The sequence below is a fragment of the Bolinopsis microptera genome, chromosome 2 (assembly GCF_026151205.1).
Source record: "Bolinopsis microptera isolate Bmic1 chromosome 2, MBARI_Bmic_1.0, whole genome shotgun sequence".
NCBI classification, from domain to species: Eukaryota; Metazoa; Ctenophora; class Tentaculata; order Lobata; family Bolinopsidae; genus Bolinopsis; species Bolinopsis microptera.
Genome location: NC_087073.1, coordinates 22,277,257 through 22,290,778, shown reverse-complemented (window position 1 = coordinate 22,290,778; position 13,522 = coordinate 22,277,257). Strand labels below are relative to the sequence as shown.

At 40.7% G+C, this 13,522-nt stretch overlaps 1 protein-coding gene across 6 annotated transcripts in view; it reads left to right on the top strand.

Annotated features, from left to right (window-relative positions):
* Positions 1 to 11,705, top strand: part of LOC134811794 (PH domain-containing protein DDB_G0287875-like) — a 113,547-nt gene extending 101,842 nt beyond the window's left edge. For 2 of the 6 annotated variants that reach the window (XM_063818875.1, XM_063818874.1), the window contains 6 exons: positions 5,963 to 6,404; positions 6,562 to 6,737; positions 6,905 to 7,066; positions 7,281 to 7,430; positions 7,622 to 7,705; positions 9,782 to 11,705. In XM_063818875.1, the coding sequence (XP_063674945.1) occupies positions 5,963 to 6,404; positions 6,562 to 6,737; positions 6,905 to 7,066; positions 7,281 to 7,430; positions 7,622 to 7,705; positions 9,782 to 9,898 (1,131 nt within the window). In that variant the 3' untranslated portion in view covers positions 9,899 to 11,705. Of the gene's footprint in view, positions 1 to 5,962; positions 6,405 to 6,561; positions 6,738 to 6,904; positions 7,067 to 7,280; positions 7,431 to 7,621; positions 7,706 to 8,370; positions 8,696 to 9,781 lie in introns of all 6 variants that reach the window. The other 4 variants (XM_063818873.1, XM_063818879.1, XM_063818877.1 and 1 more) reach the window with 4 other exon arrangements.
* Positions 11,706 to 13,522: the final 1,817 nt, after the last annotated feature.

The following is a 13,522-nucleotide window of genomic DNA, read 5'->3' as shown; positions in this document are numbered from 1 at the left end:
ATCAACACGTCATCTATTTAGAAATGTGTTTACCGTAAACTAACCATGAAAATAATAGCTCTATCATTTGATCTATTCTCGCTATATCTAAAAAAAGAGGTTAACCTCATTTAATCACGTTTGGATATTACTTTTTCTGATAATTATGAACCTAAAATTTAGAGTTAACATTTGCTGACCGAAATAACAAAAAATTATGGAGTGTAATAAAATATTAACCTCAATTTTATTAACCTCAATGTTGTATAGTCAATTTTGTGAAAATCGGTTAACCTCAATTATTAAAATAAGTTAAGCAGCTACAAATATGTGAATAGCAGCAATGTTTTTGTCATCAAAAATTATATTGATTTAGAAAATAATATTTTGGTCGATGTTTTTGACCCCTTACCCCCCCCCTCTGGCCTTAATGAATAATGAATAACGATTTTTAGTTATTATTGAGCGTTCAGGTCTCTGATTGGGTAAAATATCGAGATCTTCTTGTTGTGGTCGGGCCTCCTTTTGTGATCTCTCACATTATCTCCGCACTTCAACTATTGATCCTTAAAAATGTATTTAGCTACATTTTAAAGGGGTCTTCTGAATCCTTCAAATCTCTGCTGACGTCACCCTTTAACTGATAAACTGTTTATCGTTAAGTTCTGACAACAGCCAGTCATGGTCTATTTGGCATAATATGGGAAAGTCTCATTCAAATCTAGACCAAGAACTTCCAAACGACATGTTGCCATTATAAGCCTCCCACTCTCTGAAACTCATGTTATAAAATGTATCGTTTTGAGAGTCACAGCACTGATTTGCATGATTTGGAATTAGCACCAAATTCTCAGAACCAGCGCCAATAGTTTGAATCTGGCAGGGTCTAGATGTGTAATAACACGTTGTAGCTTGTACCCTGGTGATACACACTGTCAACTGAGTATTGTCAGTAACTGTCCGCGATTACAGCAGACATTCAATTGTGATATTGTTAGTCGGCGTCTTGGTGATGTTTCTTATGTATTTGCTGGAGTGTCTTCACGCACTGATTCTCACCGAATATTTACGTATAAAACGTGTGTACCGTTTTATAGGGACTCGCAAATTTGTTTTACCAAACCGACTCTCGATAAGACTGCTGAATTATGTGACTGACGCATTACCGTATACGCGACGAAATCCTTTTTTAGCTGTTAAAATTCATTCCAAGGCAGATGAACTCGATAATGTTCAGTCCCTGGCGGATAGATAATGTAACCGAGTGTCCCCTTGTTCAGTCCCTGGCGGGATAGATAATGTAACCGAGTGTCCCCTTGTTCAGTCCCTGGCGGGATAGATAATGTAACCGAGTGTCCCCTTGTTCAGTCCCTGGCGGGATAGATAATGTAACCGAGTGTCCCCTTGTTCAGTCCCTGGCGGGATAGATAATGTAACCGAGTGTCCCCTTGTTCAGTCCCTGGCGGGATAGATAATGTAACCGAGTGTCCCCTTGTTCAGTCCCTGGCGGGATAGATAATGTAACGGAGTGTCCCCTTGTTCAGTCCCTGGCGGGATAGATAATGTAACCGAGTGTCCCCTTGTTCAGTCCCTGGCGGATAGATAATGTAACCGAGTGTCCCCTTGTTCAGTCCCTGGCGGATAGATAATGTAACCGAGTGTCCCCTTGTTCAGTCCCTGGCGGATAGATAATGTAACCGAGTGTCCCCTTGTTCAGTCCCTGGCGGGATAGATAATGTAACCGAGTGTCCCCTTGTTCAGTCCCTGGCGGGATAGATAATGTAACCGAGTGTCCCCTTGTTCAGTCCCTGGCGGGATAGATAATGTAACCGAGTGTCCCCTTGTTCAGTCCCTGGCGGGATAGATAATGTAACCGAGTGTCCCCTTGTTCAGTCCCTGGCGGGATAGATAATGTAACCGAGTGTCCCCTTGTTCAGTCCCTGGCGGGATAGATAATGTAACCGAGTGTCCCCTTGTTCAGTCCCTGGCGGAATAGATAATGTAACGGAGTGTCCCCTTAGGATATGGACATCCCTACATTTCGGCTCATGGTTCTAAGTTTCTCTTTAAGGGCTATCGCTAAATGCATGGCGTCATCTTTACAGTTTACCTATGAAAATCAGTCTTCCAGCGACCATACCCATTAAGGTCTGCCAAGGTAAACTGTGAGTCCAGAGACAGCAGCTTTATTTGGGCTATTTTATTGGCTATTTGAAGACTGAGTTGAACAAGCTATCTCTCCTAGTCCTAGGCTCGGTCCAATATTTTGTTATCTTTAGCTGACCTGATCTTCTTTGGGTGGGGTCACTAGGTGATATGTCTGGTATAATTCAATAGCTTGTTCCTAATAATCTGGTAGGAAACCAAAAATTGTGTGCACAATTCTTCTGTTTTTATCTTGTGGTGAGACACAAGGTATGTAAACCTTGAGTGAGCAGTGAGTAGTGAGGAGTGAGTAGTGATTGAGGCTGATGCCTGTAAAGAAGTGACTTGCCCAACACTGTGCATATTCGGGATGGAAAGGTTTGGTAGGTCCCGATTCAACTGGTGAAACCGCGGTGAACTCCATTTAATCTGCCGAAATTCGCCAAGTTCCGCCGTAAAGCGTGGCGGCTATTTTTATCCGCCGGATGATCTTTCCGCTGAATTGTTGGCGGACTATTTCCGTTGTGTATGCCGCACATTTTCAGCTAATGTTTGTTCGTTAAGGAACTTCCCCCGGTTGAACATTTTCAAGTCGCCTTAACCATCCATACATCTCTAACTCCACCCAAAGAGATTCTTTGTTAAGTCGCTAGCCTTAACTGTTGAGTTGACTCACGCGTAATGCAGCAATTTTTCCAAAGTGTCACTTTATTTTCTTCTCCCTTGTATTGGCGATGTTTGAAATGTTTTGTTACACCTAATTGCTAATGACTTTTTCTGCATTTTCTACATAAAAATGTTAGTTCAAAAGTGCTCTTGTGTGATGGCCGTTCATAGCTTCCTCCTCTGGTCATCTCAGTGAAGGGCTCATTCTTGCCTGTTACTCTATTCCAAATAAAGATGTTTAGGCCCTCCCCTTCAAAATTTCAGTATTTTGAATTCGGATATAGTACGGAAGACAAAATCAGTTTAGAAACTATCTTTTTTAACAGACAAAAGTCCCAAATGTGCTGATTAAGTAGGCACTTTTCACAGTACTAGCGGCCTTATAAATAACCTCCGGGCCTTGCACCACTGGTCCCAGTTCTGATACAAACTACATCACCAAGCACCTGTTAGCCGTCCTGTTAATCAGATCGCCCCAAAAATTAGATTACACGCTGTATTATTATAACACCCGTCACACAGTGACGTTGTGCTTTACTACATGTAATAATAATAGAGACTAGTGCCTGATCATTGTGTACTGGTACTTCTACTCCCTCTTCATGTAGTCATAGTCTCTGGCATTGCGAAATAACCGTGAACTATTACAATACTATATATACCAATTTATACCTGATTTTCCTGTACTATATTATAGGAGAGCATCTGCCGCACTCACTCGTATAATTTTCTCTGATTTACCTCCCCAATACACAAGCTAATTATGCCATATAAGGAAAGTATTAGACGACACACTCCTCGATAATGTTATATATCTTTAGGGGTCGGCCGCATCTCATTATTGTGTTTATTATATATGCACTATGCAGCTGTACTTGCAATAAAACCGTTGACTCGTTTTCAATGGATCTCCAACTGACATCAGTGATGGGTCGCTACCTGGTGATCGTTTCTTGATCGTGTGGATCAGACGAAAAGAGTGCTGACATGCAATATGCATTCCCAAGGTCATTTTCTTCGACAGCAACGTTCAATTATCATCGTGATTTAGTGGGTTTAGTTGTCAATTTATTTGTATCGCATTCGTGGACTGACCTTAGCAGTTAGCAGCTCCCTTTATATTTATGGCGGTTATTGTAGGCATCGTTTTCAACGCGTCCGTATCTCAGTGATAATATGTGATTGGTGACAACTTCAATGTCACTGCTATTTGCTGCGATAGAGAAACCTTCATCCTTTACCGACTTGTACTTAGATACAACCGTTTTCCTCCCGTTTGTTATGAATTGCTGGGTTTAAAAGCAAAGAAACCTACCTTCCCCCACCCTGATAGTGATTAATAACCTTGAAACTGAAGTATCTCATCTGAAATCTAATGTCAACTACCACCCTAGGTCATGTAAATATACTTATGTTCTCCCTCCAGTATGATGATTGATAAATAATTTTTTTAAACAGCGGCTTGCAAGTATAACGTCACAATTGTCGGGTCGACTAATAATTCACAGGTTTTAATCACATGTCTAGCCACAAGATATTTGCTTCGCCAAATTCTTTTACCGTAATTCATAATATAAATCGTAAGATACAAAGCAAGTTGCATTCCCCTGTTACGTTCATTAAACTCTGTCGGTTTTCTATTAAACTCCCAAAGTTGCTCCTTTTGGCAATATCCGGCTCGTTGCCTCTCCAATTCCTTTTCTCGCTACACTCCCTGAAACCTCAACATGTGACCTATAAATGTCAGCTATACGATGACAGTTTGTGGTTAATGTCAAATGTTTGGCCAGTGCCTGTTCGTGATATATTGTTTAGCTCTATTTTTTAAATATCATCATTATCAGTTTATAGCTCGACCTTATCTTTTCTTATGTTGTGTAATATCTCTCCCGAGTCCCGTGTGGCCCTGGCGCCTGTATTAAAGTTCAATGTCAATGCATGATAATTACAGCTACAATTCTACTGCAATAAAACTCCTATCCTGATGATCGAAAGCAAGCTTATTACAGCCTCCTTCTCCAAAATGCCTTGCATTCCCAAATTCCATTCCAGGTCGAAAAATCTGAAGTCTGATAAAAGTTACTAAATCTGCTGATCGCATCTCACCTATAGTTATTTACACAATTGATTATTATCTTGGGTAAGGGTTAGGCCAATGTGTGAGACTTCTCTTCGCACCTATCTGGTGAATATTGGCGTGTTTTAGCCTGGCCTCCCTCCCATTACATCCCACGAGCCTCTACGAGATTTTGGACGGTTGGAATTGGTTAACCCTGAAATCTAATTGTTCGCCCTAATCGGTGGCTGGCAGTTGCTGAGGATGGAGCTGGGGGTAGCTGCTCGGTACTTGCTATATACTCACGCGCATACCTCTCATGTGTCTTATTGTAATAAATAAATTAAGAAAATGTATATTATAGCGTAGTGAGGTGCTTGTTTGGCTTCCCAAGACCACAAATTTTTGTTCGACAAGTTGCACATTTTATATCCTTCTCTCTATATGCGATCCGAATGCGAGAGAGACAGCCCGTAAATTGGCGAAACCTAGTTTTGAGTGCAGTGTTCCGGATCCGATTTTATCTTATTTCGTTTGCCCGTCTATCCGTTTACCCTGCTTTTGTTTACCCAGATCAAGTAATCCTACAACTGACAGACCTGTGATCTCCGTAGTGTATACTCGTAGTGTTAAACGTTTTTAGGAACGGCATCGACACGTCATTATCAATAAGGAGCTCTCTCTCTAGTCCGGTCTCTTGCTACACCCACACTTACTAATTTTCTTACTTGGGAGCTATCATCAACAATAAGAGAGGACTGCTCAAATCACCTCTCGGTTTTGTCCGCTCTTTAGTTTGACATACCGTTATTGGTTGTATATAATACAAGCGATGAATGTATTTGATATGTTGCTTACATCTCGGTGTTATCTGTTTCGTTGGATTCTGTTCTTTTAAAGTTTTTATTAGAGCAATTGATTTTAAAGTTTGAAAGTTAATAAGTGTTATTACCAGTGTTTGTATTCGTGTTTATCATTGATATCTGGAGTAAAATTAGCGTGCGATACACACACAAACACACTCACATATGCACACACACAAGTATTGCTCGTTAATGTTTTAAAGTTCAGAATGTTTCACACCGCACATAGTTTTAACATGTATCTCCCTCTTAGACGAAGGAAGAAAGTAAGGATACCGTGACCACCATCCCATCTGCCGCTGCCGCCGCCACCACGACATTGCCGCCGCCCCCGCCCCTTCTCAAATCATCCGAGCAAGTCGTAGCCGCCAGATGTACCAACTCCCCTAACACCAACCAAGCCAAAGCAACTAAACCCTTTTCTGTGATCGTGTCCAACAGTCAGACTATAAAACCTAAACCCGATACGAGTAGTCTAGTGAACTCGCTTCAATCGCTGAGTAGCATCAGCGCGCCTGCCATCCAGAGCAGCAATATGCATCGAGCCCAGGGCGTCAGCTCCATACAGCCCAACCGGGCTGCCATGGCCAAGATACTCGAGGAGATGATTCTCCAACAGCCCAGCCCTAAACCCAAGGTCCTTCAGTGGCCAATCTGTCCGAATATCAACGACCAAGAATATCTTCACTACACAGGCAAGTGCTCCCTCGATTAATTATATTGGTCCCCAGTCCACACCATCCTTTTCATTTCATTGATGAACCGTTTTATCAAGATCTACAATATTTTACTGAATGTATATTTTTCATATTAGTATATAATTAGATCTAAATCTCACCCATCTCTCAACAGGTCTAGAGTTTATTGTGGATCGTTTGAAGAACCCCACCAAACCGGACACCGCCTCCCCCTCTCTGGACATAACTTGTGTGGTGTGCGGTCTGGACTTCTCTCCCGAGTGGGAGAAAACAGACTTCGAGGACAAGTTCGAGTGCTATTACTGTTTCACTTCAAAACTCCGGAAAACGGTTATTATAATAATCATTGTTTCCTTAAATACCCATTTCTGCCGAATCGGGTTTTTTACTTCACTTTTCTTCGTTTGAAGTCTCATTTTCTTCTGTTAATTCTGTACTGTAAGCAGTTTTCTGTCCATCATTCCAAATGAAGAATAAAAATGACGAGAAATACCCAGGTGCGGGAAGAGCACACGGAACGATTGAAACAAGGTTTTATCAAAGTGGTCCAAAAGGAGAAGGAGTTCGAACGTCAGCTCCAGAACCAACAGAGAGAGGAGCAACTGATGCAACAGAAACTTGCTGAACAACAGCGGCAGCAACAACAGCAAATTATGGAGGTAAAATTTATTGCGAATCCTGCTTTTATGTCTACCTTCTTTTGCATATTATATGCAGAATGAACATTTTTAAAGCTGGGTTTGAAAACAAGTATAAATTGTTATCGAAGTTTATTCTCTATACTAATTTCTTCAAAATTTAAACATCCATAGCAAGACTTATTACTATAGCAACAATACATTCAGAGAAACTAAACAAGCTCCCCAATTTTAGCAGCAGCAGCGAACACTGCAACTGCAGCTGCAGCAGCAGACTTTGGAGCAGCTACAACGACAGCAGATAGCTAACCAACTCCTCCAACACCTCCAGAAGAGCAGACAGCAGCCCGGATCCACCAACTCCGCTCTTAACACCCTGCTACAGGTATGATACTCGTAACTCGTGTTCCTTAACTTTTAACTTTTACATCGTGGGTATTAACAAAGGTTCGTGACATATTGTTCTTTTTTACTTCAAACTAGAACTATAAATTGTATACGATAATATTATCATCTGAATTGAATACGTGACGTGGTTGACTGTTTGGAGATCGGGGTCTAATTTTCAATTTAAAGTTCACACAGGACCCTACCAACCAACTGCTTGCTCAGCTCACCAAACGCGGTCAACAGGCCAGCAACACGCTCAACCTGCTACAGGTTCGTAATTCCTTTACTAAACTTATTAGCCCTTTTTCTTGAGATTCCATTGATTTGAACAGCATTCCTTTCGGCCTATCCTATCATAAGTAAGGGATGAATCCTTTTAAGTAACTAGAATTAATTTGATTGTAGGACCGAACTTCAGAAATGTATTATTTTTCTTCCTGCTGAAATTTGATTCCAATGTTCCCGTAACCACATGTAAATAATGTAAACTCTAATATAGTGGGCATCATTACATAGAGAGCCCGAAATAAGTTGTGCAACACCGCAGCTGCCGATCTTCTATTCTAGAGCAATCAGCAGAAGGCTGCTACTTATTATCGGCTATTAGCGACTCAAGTTACACGATACAAACCGTTGCGAATAATAGCACACACACACATAAACCCACTGCACATTGTCCCCTCTATATAGTATAGGATCACACCTGTCATAGTGGGTTGAAAGCAGCGGTACACACGGACTTGTTGATAGTACAGTGCGGATATCAGTGTAAATATAATGTGTACGTGCACATTTAGGGGTTGGAGCAAATGTTGTTGAAGTTGGAGAAAACCCTGTTCATGTTGGTGGTTCGATCGGAGATAAGATCGGGAGCTTTTACTTTTTTTTCACCCACTTTCATGACTATTCACTTTCATGACCGTTCACTTTATCAGGTCCCCTCAGAAGATGCGCTGCGCAGTTTGCACGTGCAGCTGCAATCACGTCACCTCATGGAGCTGCTGAACCAGCTCACCTTCAAAAGCATGCTTCATCGCCACCAAATCACTTCACGTCTCAACATTGACAATTGCCGCAAGTTACTGGATAAAATACAGCGCATGACCGCTGTTCTGAACGAGAAAGGTCCCCATCTTGCTTGTGTGAAGCTCTCTAGATCACGAAGTAAAGGACATGAGCTGCTTAAGAACTGCGCCAAATGTACTTCTAAGAAAACTAAAAAACGTTCTCAGAAGTTTCATGCCTCACACCACCTCACAGGTTTTTAACATTTTGACTCACACTTTCTATCACTCAAGTTAACATCTCTATGGTGGGGGAATAATTCGTACACAATCTATACAACTTGTGGAACCCAACCAATTTGATTCCTGGTGTGTAGAAAAACACAATACATAGAGGTGTGTAGCCTACAGTGTTGGTGTGACAAAGTGTGTAACTCACATTCAATTTCCGGCTCAATTACAAATGCATACTCTGTCTACAACAGCGACACGGCCCTGTATATTAGTGGCCCGCTATTACTCCCAGATAACACAGAAACCAAACTTCGTCAGCACTTACACGCATGACATATTTCATATTCACTGCAATTTCATAGTTCACTCACAGTGCTAATTACAAATAAGCAATTAGCGACTCTTGATAGGTTAATTGGCGCGCGCACACAGTACGTGTGTGTGTGACTCTCACACACCCTGAGAAAAGTGTGATCTGACAAATTCCCAGTATTATCATAATGATCTGCAATAATTAGCAACCTAGATATCTATCTGAATGTAACTGAAGACCGGTACACAACATCTAATATACGTCATGTGTTCTTTGTTCTATACAGGCAACCGGCAGCACTTGATTACTCTGCAGTATGTTATGTAAAGCACACTATTTTAGCCTATTATATTAAAATGTAGCCGCGGTTAAGCTTGGTGCTGACTTACTGGTGAACTGGTTGTACAAAATTAAAGCGGCTACTAAATGTCATAATTGAGTTTAGAGTAAGGTAATTTAGAATGTATTTAGATATGTTAATACTGTAGTGGCGCTCGGATGATTTTACTATTTAGTTCTCTTTACCTCATACCTGCCCCCCCCCCCCCCCCCCCCCCCCCCCCCCCCCCCCCCCCCCCCCCCCCCCCCACTCAGTGACACAAATGATCTTACATAAATGTATGCACGCTTTACATTTACGATCGCTACAAAAGGTTCATTGTGTGGTTTTCAAAAGGCTCCCACTTCAGTTCACAATTATGTGATACTATATATATAGTCCCACTTTAATGAGCCGAGCAGAACCCTTTGATAAGCCCCAAAAGTTTAACACAAAGTAACTCACAATATTTCTAGAACAGCGCTAGCTCGAACTCGGAAGCTGACAAGAGTTCGGGGGGAGATCACAGTGGGCAAAGTGGCCAGCTCCGCGAGTACCTCCTCGACCTCCTCCCTCGACTCCCCACGCAATGAGTGGGAGCCGTGGTCCATCCTTCACTACACTTATATCTACACCTTGCTCAGATTACTACCCTCTCTATTCCTACCTCTCTATCCAACACTTGTCACGTCATGTCCGTGTAAGGAGAAATCATCTTCCTGTGATATTGTGTCAGGGTGATGAGGTCACGCGTGAGTTTGATGACGTCATGTGAAATTGATGACGTCACGTGGGGTGAGTCGGAGTATTTAAGTTGCAGCTCTCAGCTGGGTCTATGTCCGACACACGTACTGTTCATATGTGGTGGGATGAAGTTTATCTATATTTGTTGCGCGGCTGACCTGTCTTCTGCGCCCCTCTCTCTCCCTCCGGTTATATTATGTTCGATGTTGAAGTTTGTGATCACTTTGGGGCCGGTGTTTATCAGCAGATAATATCATGTTGTTATGGTAACGGATGATATCTTGTTTTGGGATAGGACTCATGTTACTCGAGCTGGAATTATTTCTCGTGTCAACTGATACGGACTCTTGAAGTAAAATACATAGTATGATATACATTAGTATTATATATTGTTGTATGATTTACAATTGAATCCTTTACGACAGGATATATCTTCACAAAAGGGACTGCAATTTTTAAATTTTTAAGATTGTCCGCCAGCACGTGTGATGACGTCACAGAACGTGTGATGACGTCACAGCACGTGTGCCATATCATTGATCGATATATTTTTCCATATATATAATTGAGCCCCTTATGGATATTTAAGTTACCGGATGGTTCAAAAAAGCCATGGTAACCTACATCATTCGCTACTGCTGTGTAATTTATTTTATGGATTTTGATACTATTTTAAAATAACCGGCTTAAACTTTAGATGACCGTGGATGGTATTTTCTAGTTCAAATTGTCACAAGAACAAGCTAGCAATAGCTTAACTTTATGATTTCGTTCCTTAAGGCATTCAAAATCGTTGTTTAAAAGCTTAGTATTTATAATCATAGTTTTGTAGTACCTAAAAATTTAATTTTAAATTACTGATCATGCTCTTTACAGAATCCACTATACTTAAGTTTTTAAGCTGCAAAATACTGATGGATGGCAATAACGCTCATCGTCACTCCAGCAAGATCTATGAATCGACATATCTGATATTTTAGCCCTAATGATTGAAACACAGGTGTGTCACGTTATAAATATGGTTAACTGTGATCTTAAATAATTTTTAAGTTCAAGTCAACTCGAAGTTATACATTATTGAAAGCTTCTAATTCTATGATATGACATCTATTTCTCAACTTGGTTTGGCTTTTCAAGATCAAGGTTTTACTTGACAGAGGGCAATATTAATTTGAAGCGGCGCTTGCTGTACCCATCGGTTAATGTATGCAAATCGTTTCTTTCTTCTGACATCCTGTGATTTGTTGTCTAGATATTTGTGACAGGAAATCTAAAATTTGTGACAGGAAATCTAAAATTTGTCAACTCCGACCGGCCCTTTTCAAAACAACGCTGAAGGCACTATGCTAACAGAGGCGGATTAATCACTCCAATTTGTCATAAACTCCTACACATTTTGTGTACCACGGGACGATAACTTTTGGACGCTGATGCAATGCATGATGCGGGTCTTCTTCTTACGATTTTAATCATAAGAATAAGACACTTGGTCTTATCATCCTTGCATATGATTTTGCCACTTATGGGAACCAACGCGTCTGTTGTAAACGGTTCCATCACGCGTCGTTGAACCGGCCGGTCGGAGTTAAAATGGAAGAATCTTGCTGGTCGTTAAGCAATCATCAAGTACAAATTTTATCATTAAACCATGTTAAATGCTTTCTTACTTCGTACAAATAATTCCTAAAGTTTAAACTGTTTAATGCAGATTTGTTGACGCTGAAGGTTCGAGATCGAATTTATCACTATCAGCAAACGACTGCGAACTTCAACATAATTAGTAGCTCGGGAGATGGTGACTGCTAGAGAAATCTACTAAATAGAATCATCGTGGAGCAATTAGCACACGTTGTATGCCCTTTTCAAGCACGCGAAAAGGGTCGCGCATCTTGCGGTAATGGAGCAACTATTCAACCATTATATTGGAAAGGATGCGGTCACCGTGCACTGCAGATCTTCATTATAGTCTATGTAATAAGCGCCATGAGTTGGCACAGAATTGTTTGTCTCTGATTTTGATAAATTTGGTACCAAAAGTTTTAAGTTGCCTCTAACTGTGAATAATGAAAATTCACCGTGTAGCGCGATAACGTCGAGCTGTATTACTATTATATGTGTAGTGGGCCTCCTGTGCATTGAAAGAGTGTACAAAGGACGTAAAATGGGTAATTTATTGTTGTCATACGTTGTATGACCCGCCGCGCACTTCGTGCGCGGCTCCCCCTGTATACTATCTATAGTGTATACTATCTATAGTGTATACTATCTATAGTGAAGCGACAGTGGGGGTCACCACGTGATACAAATTTATTGCTTAAAATGCCTGTACACTATAAGTATAACTCCTAAAATATTGAATATTTTGAAATAATTCTTACAGGATCGTATTCGTAATGAGCTTAGTCAGATGCAACTTTTGGCACCAAAATTATATTATTTGAAACACCAAATTTTTCAAAAATTTGTTCAACATTTCAAATACAAGGGGCCTTGTCACTTGTGTTCAGATTAAAAAATTTAGAAAATAGTTGTCTTTTAAATCTTAAAATATTAGTACTAAAAGTTTCGTATCGATGAGCTGATCACTTGTATCACGTCGTGACCCCACGGTCGTTCTTACGATACTGGGGGAGCCGTGCACTCGTGCACGGCGGGTCATAATACAACTTATGCAGTATGACAAAGCTTTTATACCATATTATACGCCGTATGCGGAGATTTTAATTTCGCGCTATTTCTTGTTTCTGCGCTCGCTTTGCACTTTGGCTTCATATATTCAATATTATCAGCAGTCATCGACTCTGCTGTATTAAATACTGTACTTGATACTTGAAGTTAATCAACGATACACGATAGCAGAGTAAGTAATTGATTCACGATGTCAATCCTTCGCATCTCGCCGATCTGCATACGGTGGTTGCGAGAATCATTATTGGAAATGGATGCGCGCGGCCCAGTAGTGCATCGCGCTACGAAGTCAGTAAGTAAATACTTAACGGGTGATACTTGTAAAATATTTGTTCCAATTATTCGGCGCGCGTCCTGGTAGGTTATAAACATACAAGTAAATCATAAATACCGTTAAGTAATTAATCGACATTCAGATCTGTTATTTCATATTTGGTTTCGTTTTTTATTCGGAAAAGGATGCGAAGAAGCTTCGATAAGTGGAGCCCCAGCAATACAAGCTTTAAAGGGCTTGTGTTACTAGTTCAATATGCTTTGTCAGTCAGTCTTGTTAAGTGTTAAGTTAACTATCACTTTTGAATTTGAAAGCAGACAAAAGGTAGGTTTTTGATGAATCTTGTCAGGGTTCATGTTACCTGAGGACCCCAGGCTATTATGTTCATTAACATAATAGAGATTAGGCGGAATGACAGGCTGAGCGCGGCCCAGTAAGGTTCATGTAAAATCGTTTAAATTTTGTACGGCTGCAAAACCATAACACATAAAAACTTGACCATTGTTAATGA